Genomic DNA, 8080 nt, shown 5'->3' on the forward strand with positions numbered 1-8080 from the left:
TATTTGATCTCACTGTCACCATTGTGTCTTCTTAATGATTAATATGATCACTGTCAACAAATGGCTGTGATAAATTGTTCGTTCAAGGATAAGCAACCTATGTCACGTTCTATATTTATCAATCCACACAATGCCAATGAAAGGATATCATTAACTCTTTAATTGAGTTATAAATTTCACTGTTGCTAGTAAAGCCATGACATACACAAGTCATATACCCAACATACCGACTATGGACTCAATCATCTTTAGAGCATAAGCCTCCACTTGTATCAAAGCACATGATTTGCATACGCATGGTCAATGGCTAATTCAGGATTTAAGTAAATCACACCATGAATGTTACAAATGAATTAATTCACAAACAAATCCAAAATTAATTCATCTTGGGTCTGGTCCATTGTATCATTCTACCAATGAATATATCTATATCTCTACTCATGGAGTCAACTGCTCTAATAGCCAAGACTAATCATCTCCCTAATTGGAATTGTAGACAACATAATAATCCTTCTTAGTATTTAAATCAAATATTCACTTTGATTCTTTTACGGGATTACGGGCTTATTTAGATTATCTACTGAAGTAAGTTGTCTTTCTCTCAATGTAAATGTTCTTTATAATGCCACTTATATTCAATTTGAACTTTACACAATCAATGAGCTAATATTTGTTTGTTACAATTTCGCTATGCATGCAAAATATAAAAGACATAATAGTGAAATGTGAAATTAATTTTATTTATTTATTCATTGTTCAAATAAATAGAAAACATTTACATGTTTATTATAATATGGGTACATTTTCCAACACCTTTCGAGGCGACGACGGTTGTCGTTATTACACATCCCATTAATAACTGCAACTGCTTTCGCGCCGACCCAAGTTTGACGTCTACTATGTTGGAATATCCGCTCTTCTCTTGAGAGCCCTCTTGTGTCCACCTCAGTGTCAGCCTTCGGACAATAATGAAAGGTTTAAGATACTGAGACTTGGAAGTAGCGAAAAAAATTACGTTGATTACACCGAAAGTTCCTAGAGTTTTTCTGTATGATTATGGCATCAATCATATGTATAGTATATATAGGGAATTGTTTGTGGGTATCAAAAAATCTTGAACTCCTGATCACGTAACGGCCGTCACCTAGCTCCCCGATTATACTCAAACGTATGATCACATCACGACCGCCAACTGAGACCTTCACGTAGACTTCGACCCCTGATCGTATCAAGCATTATTACCTTGAAACCAAATTTCCCCACGATGGGTTTCTTAGGTGATGGTCCTATCCCACAATGAAATATTAAATGTATGTGTACTGAGGCGCATTAACATCCTCTACCCCTCAAAACTACTTAAGAACTTTTGCCATTTTAGTCGAAAACCTTAAACACTTTCAAAATACCTTAAACCCCAAAATTCTTAAACCCTAACCTTAAAAAAATAAAAGCCCTAACCTTAGAGAGAGAAATAGAAAGTGTATCTAGCTGGGCGCGCTTTTCTGCCATCTATGCAAAAAGTGCACCTAACTGAACGCGTTTTCCTTTCTCTCCTAAAATCGGCCTCTTTCCCTAATTAATTTTCAAATTGGCCAAAATGCCTACTTAATTAAAAAAAAAAGGCCTACAAGCCTTATTTTACCTGTATTTTGCTTCTAAAAGTAAAATGAGTAATTTTTTTATCTGGCATTTATTATTTTTTGTTAATCAAATTTCATTTGGGTGAGTTTGCCATACTCTGCCATTGTACTTTTTTTATTCTATAATTAATCTTAAAAGATTAATATGCTTCTTTTTTTTAATATTTATGTTTTAATATTTTACAATATTCTTAAATAATATTTCAATTGCCCGAATAATTTCTCATTTTATTTTACAAAATAATTAATAAATAATAATAATAATAATAATAATAGGGGGAAATAAATAAAAGTCCAACTTATAAGGAGAGAGAAGCAAAAGCATGAAGTTCCAGTTCGAAATCGATGGGGAGACCCCACCGGCGTCACTGTCACTTTCCAGACCAAACGAACGGCACGAAGCATATCATCTGGCTAATGGCATTATTCATTTCATGTGGTAAAGATGAGCTCATGCTGTGCCTCTTATAGCAACATCGCCCGCCTTTCTTTTTTCCTATACGTTTCTTGGCATTAATTAACCCCCAAATCTCAATTTCCAAATACCCACATACACTCTCACTAATTTCGTCCCAAGGCGTTGCCTTTCCTGGACGCGACTCCTCCGAAATTGATGGCCTGAATCTGCAAATGGAAACTCACTCCATTTCACTCACCAATTTCTCACCTTTGACTCGCCCTTTACGCCCATCACGACTCGGACGCCTCAACTCTTTCCACTTCAAACCTTTGTTTTTCTCTCCCCTCTCCACCCGCTACAAGTCCCTCTTTCTTCCTCTTAATTCCCACACTATCCGAATCCGCTGCGTCGCTAATCACGAACACCACCATCATCATGAGCATGATCATGATCATGATCATGGCCATGACCATGACCATCACCACCACCACCACCACCATCATCATGGTTCTGGTCTATTGAATGGGCCCCAGAAAGCCGTGATCGGGTTTGCAAAAGCCATTCGATGGATGGACCTGGCCAATTTCCTGAGAGAGCACCTTCACCTCTGCTGCTGCGCCACTGCACTGTTTATTGCTGCCGCTGCTTGCCCTTATTTAGTCCCAAAACCAGCCGTCAAGCCTCTCCAAAATTCCTTCCTTGTCCTCGCCTTCCCTCTCGTTGGGGTAAACTCCATTTCTCTTTTATGTTCCGTTTGGTTGCTGAATTTTTGCATCAAAAATAGTAACTTTCTTATTATTTAATGGAATAGGTGGTAATTATGTTCGACTCGATATTTGATTTTTCTGTATTTTAAATCAGCTTACTTGTATTGCGTTTTATTTGGTCAGGTTTCTGCGGCACTTGATGCCATTACTGATATTGCTGGTGGGAAAGTGAACATTCATGTACTTATGGCACTTGCTGCCTTTGCCTCTGTTTTCATGGGTAATGCCTTGGAAGGAGGGTTGCTTCTTGCAATGTTTAATTTGGCTCATATCGGTAAGTGTTTCGAGCTGGTTAAATTTGTTTCAGAGGCATCCTATGTTTCCTTGGTGTAATTGTGAAAGTTGGTTACTTGCAGCTGAAGAATTTTTTACCAGTCGTTCAATGATAGATGTGAAGGAGTTGAAAGAAAACTATCCGGATTCAGCACTTGTACTAAATTTGGATGATGATAATTTGCCAAATGTTTCTGACTTGTCATACCAAAGCATCCCTGTTCATGATGTGGAGGTTGGCTCCTACATTCTGGTCACAACTGGTGAGGTCTGTGATAATAGGAATATGGATTCTATACTGGGTTAATATTTTTATATTTTATGTTTTTTAAATTCTTTTATGTTATAAGGGTAAGTTAATGGTGTGAGCTGCTATTTTTCCAGGCTGTTCCTGTAGATTGTGAAGTGTTCCACGGTAGTGCAACAATTACTATTGAGCATTTGACTGGTGAAATCAAACCATTAGAGGCTAAAGCTGGAGATAGGATTCCAGGTGGTGCAAGGAATTTGGATGGTAGAATGATCGTTAAGGTGTGTTTATGAATTTTTCAGAATGCTAAATGTAAAAAAGTTCAACTTATGTTCTTTTATCTTCTGAAATTGTTTAGGTTAAAAAGTGAGTACATAAATTTTTCTTGCAGGGAACTTTTCTTTTTTTTCTGTCATTTCTAGTTCACATCCTTCACTTATGTTTTGGGTTTTCCCTTTAATAATTTCATATTAGGTGCTTAAGACATGGAAAGAATCAACGCTTAGCAGGATTGTGCAGTTAACTGAAGAAGCACAATTGAATAAACCTAAGCTGCAAAGGTGGTTGGATGAATTTGGTGAGCAGTACAGCAAGGTGGTTGTAGTTTTGTCAGTTGCCATTGCAGTTCTTGGGCCTTTTCTTTTTAAGTGGCCATTCATTAGCACTGCAGGTAACTCTTAGTATAAGCTGCTTTGCAATTATCACGGTTGTTTCTCTCTCTATTGCCTTGTGCCATTAATTTTGTTATCCATGGTTTACACCCTTTTATCTTCTAAGAAAGGCCTCTTCTGCTAACGCATCTTAGTTTTAGTTACCTTAACTGGCAATAACCCCACTTTGCGTCAACTCTCACTGAATAGTCAGTCTGTTTAGTTTGAAGCTTTACTTGTCTTGTTCTTCCTCTTGACAATTCTCTGATGTTATCTTTGTCTGTTTTGAGTTATCTTCTACCTGTCTTATGTTTGGTGTTGATTATGCAGTTTGCAGAGGATCAATCTACAGGGCATTGGGGCTTATGGTGGCAGCATCCCCATGTGCCTTGGCTGTAGCTCCACTGGCGTATGCTACAGCAGTGAGCTCCTGTGCGAGAAAGGTATCAGTCACATGTAATCAAGGAGTGTTCACACATGCCTTCTGTCACTGTCAGCATGTTCTTTCTCAAGTGTATACAAGCCTTTTTCATAACTGTATTTATTTTCATTTGTTAAGATAATGATGGAAGCCCGCCGCATTGCAATATAGCTATAATTAAAATACTTTTGATACCTTAGACTGAGTCTAACCATTATTAGTTTTCTGTACTTTGGTTGGATCAGCTCACATTAGTTTTTTGTTCTGAACACCTTTGTTATTGTACAATTTCTAAAATCATCTTTCTAGTACCTTGATAAATTGTGTATTCTTGTGTATATGTTTCTTGATTAATTTTGCCTTGCACAAGTTTTTGTTAGAGCCAATAGGTTGCTTTTTTTTTTCATGGAAATTAGTAATAACTTGGAGGTCATCGGTACACGTCTGTTTACTTGATGATGCTTGTAGATGTCTAGATTTATCTAATTGCTTAACTACTGAAGCTCTTTTGGTGTTAATATGAATCATGAGATTCACCTGATCTCCTCCAGTCTGACTCTCTCTCTCTCTATATATATAGGGGATATTGCTAAAAGGTGGGCAAGTGCTAGATGCTCTAGCTTCTTGTCACACTGTTGCATTTGATAAAACTGGGACATTGACAACTGGAGGGCTTATGTTTAAAGCAATTGAACCAATTTATGGTCACATAATTGGAAACAAGAAGACAAATTTAACTTCCTGTTGTGTTCCTAGCTGTGAAGTAGAAGCACTTGCAGTAGCAGCTGCGATGGAGAAGGGTACTACTCATCCTATTGGAAGGTATTGTATAAAATGAAATAGTGTATCCTCTGTAAGTTGAGCATCTGTGGTCTGTGCAACTCATTCTGTGACCATAGCCCTCTAATAAGCTAATGAGGGTAATAACTAATTTCTACTTTAACTTGCCATTGTGTCTTAATGATGGTCATATTTCTTGTATGAATTATTGTCATAATCTTGTCAAATTATTTATCATTCCTTTTATTCCAGGGCGGTTGTAGACCATAGCATAGGGAAAGATCTTCCTTCTGTTTCTGTTGAAAGTTTTGAATATTTTCCTGGCAAAGGTCTTATTGCTACTCTCAACAGTGCTGAGGTAATGTCTTTTACGAATATATTTCATATGTCTCCGTGATATTTAAGGGGAAACTGAGTTATCTTCAAGTTTGCTGAAATCACTAATTTTCATTTACGAGCAATTTGAATCCTCCGTTTTGTTCCTATACCTTGTATGTCCAGTTCATTTACTAATGTACATTTGTAACTTAGCAGACTGCAATTTCCCTCCTTGAGGTTGTTGTATGGCACTTACAGTCATTGGGGTTTCTTCTACTAGAGGATCTAGTGTTAGCTTTTTTGCTAAAAAGAGAAAAAAAAAGGGGGGGGGGAGACAATGGGTTTTGTCATAATTTTATTAAAAGCGCCTTTCATGGAAGTGTAAAAAAAAAAGGAAAAAAAAAGTCAAAATGCAAAATTGTAGTTCAGTGTTGATTTTTCATGTCAAGCAACATATAATCAAAATGAAGGATGATAGAATAATTTTCTTCAGCCTGAATTATATTTATATCTTATGACAAGACACGTTCCTTTGAACTATGATACTGACTTCAACTATAGGGCTTATTCACCGTTAAGTATTTGCTTGCTTCCCATCAGTAACATTAAAGCCATCCCGCTTATAATCATTTCTGCTTTGTTATAGTCAGGAACTAGAGGAGGTAAAATGTTAAAAGCGTCACTTGGTTCGATAGAGTTTATCACTTCACTTTGTAAATCTGAAGTTGAATCAAGGAAGATTAGGGCAGCTGTTAATGCTTCTTCTTTTGGAACTGACTTTGTTCATGCTGCCCTTTCTGTTGATGAAAAGGTGTGATTTCCATCCATTATGTTAGTTGTTATGCTTTTCTCACATCAAAGATAGACATGCATTTGAAATACCAAGACACGAGCAAGCTATATCTGTTTATCTTTTATGGAAAACATTTACCTAAATATGTACAGATTCTTTGATATTACTTTTAAAAGCAGATGCATCTGTATTGGGTGTTAAAAGAATCAGGAAAATGTGTGGAAAGACTTGTTATATGCCCAAAACACTTAACTCAAAAACAGCTGCATATGAAGATGTTAACTGCTTGCTTTTTATGCATATATTTAAGTCCTCAATTTTTGATGCTTTGACAACCGGGCTATTTTACGCAGACAATTGCATTTTGTGTAAGGTCTATAGACTGAATGTATATGCCATAAGAGTACATGTTGAATTTGTGCTATTTGCAGAATCATTTGTTTTCTGATCAATTATTTATGTTGTATATACTAAATTGAGTTTTCTAATGTATAAGCAGGTGACTTTGATTCACCTTGAGGATAGGCCTAGACCAGGGGTGTTAGATGTTATTTCTGAATTGAAAGATAAAGCAAAAGTCCGAGTAATGATGTTAACTGGTGACCACAAATTAAGTGCATGGAGAGTAGCTAATGCTGTTGGCATAAATGAAGTCTACTGCAGCCTAAAGCCAGAGGATAAACTCAATCATGTGAAGAGGATTTCAGGGGATATGGGTGAGCCCCAGATTCTTATTAAGTTAAATATTTTGATATTCAGTAGATATTTAGTGGCAAATTCGTATTCCATATCTCAGTGGAGTATTGAAGTATTGTGTGAATCATGTACGTGATTACCATCTTTATATTAAAATGATCAGCCAAAGATCAAGTTACATTTTGTCCACCTTCATGGCAGGAGGAGGTTTGATCATGGTAGGTGAAGGTATCAATGATGCACCAGCTCTGGCTGCTGCAACTGTTGGAATTGTATTAGCACATCGTGCTAGTGCAACTGCTATAGCAGTTGCAGATGTCCTATTGCTTCAGGACAACATTTCTGGTGTTCCATTCAGTATAGCCAAGGCTCGCCAAACAACTTCACTGGTACTCAGTTAATCCCTTCCTTATTCCTGTTCTCTGATTATGCAGACAATTTACACGTGCAATTTAACATGCAGGTCAAGCAAAATGTGGCCCTTGCCTTAACTTGTATAATCTTGGCCTCTCTCCCATCAGTCTTGGGGTTTCTTCCGCTTTGGCTGACGGTATGATCAATTTGATGATTGCATTGTCTTGCAAAAACTTATGAACCCTGTTTTAATTTTTAGAATAAAAACATGGTCCATGACACCCGAAACTGTTCCTGTCGACTTACATCTGTTGAAGCTGTATGTATATTATAAGTAACTAGCGTGTATATATCAATCTGACATCATGAACTGAGCTCCTCTTCTGTCTCGGGTAATATACAGGTTCTCCTGCACGAAGGGGGTACTCTTCTTGTTTGCCTCAACTCTATCCGTGCACTAAATGACCCGTCATGGTCCTGGGGGCAGGATCTAAGGAATTTGATAGGTAAACTCAAATCAAAACTTGCATTATTGAGACATAACGCCACTTCAAGCCCCATCCAGACTGCACCTTTGTAAACTAATACTTAGCTTAGACTTGGTGAGAAATTTTTCCTTAAATTCTTTTTTTGTAGTTAAGAGATGGCTCATTCTCATATTGTTGTTTATAAGCAAGAGTCCAAAACTGTAAAAAGTTGATACATCAATGAATCAATGAATAATATTTGGTTGTTTGA

At 37.0% G+C, this 8080-nt stretch overlaps 1 protein-coding gene across 2 annotated transcripts; it reads left to right on the plus strand.

The window, feature by feature from the left end:
* Nucleotides 1–1996: 1996 nt before the first annotated feature.
* On the plus strand, nt 1997–8080 carry LOC107900502 (probable cadmium/zinc-transporting ATPase HMA1, chloroplastic). Of its 2 annotated transcripts, XM_041081876.1 has the most exons (13): nt 2000–2765; nt 2931–3081; nt 3164–3348; nt 3465–3611; nt 3805–4000; nt 4311–4423; nt 4982–5223; nt 5434–5539; nt 6146–6310; nt 6792–7008; nt 7190–7377; nt 7452–7538; nt 7746–8080. In XM_041081876.1, exons 1-13 carry the CDS (start codon nt 2271–2273, stop codon nt 7920–7922), a joined length of 2469 nt encoding a protein of 822 aa, XP_040937810.1. In that variant the 5' UTR covers nt 2000–2270; the 3' UTR covers nt 7923–8080. The 2 variants fall into 2 exon arrangements, with proteins under 2 accessions (XP_040937811.1, XP_040937810.1); XM_041081877.1 differs by lacking the exon at nt 6146–6310 and having other exon boundaries at nt 1997–2765.

The sequence above is a fragment of the Gossypium hirsutum genome, chromosome A11 (genome assembly GCF_007990345.1).
Source record: "Gossypium hirsutum isolate 1008001.06 chromosome A11, Gossypium_hirsutum_v2.1, whole genome shotgun sequence".
Classification (NCBI taxonomy): Eukaryota; Viridiplantae; Streptophyta; class Magnoliopsida; order Malvales; family Malvaceae; genus Gossypium; species Gossypium hirsutum.

Excerpts from the sequence above, each read along its gene's own strand:
- LOC107900502 (XM_041081876.1), top strand. The coding sequence starts at position 2,271 with ATGGAAACTCACTCCATTTCACTCACCAATTTCTCACCTTTGACTCGC. Across the intron at positions 3,082-3,163 it reads GTTTAATTTGGCTCATATCG|CTGAAGAATTTTTTACCAGT; the intron begins GTAAGTGTTTCG and ends GGTTACTTGCAG. Across the intron at positions 7,539-7,745 it reads TTCTTCCGCTTTGGCTGACG|GTTCTCCTGCACGAAGGGGG; the intron begins GTATGATCAATT and ends GGTAATATACAG.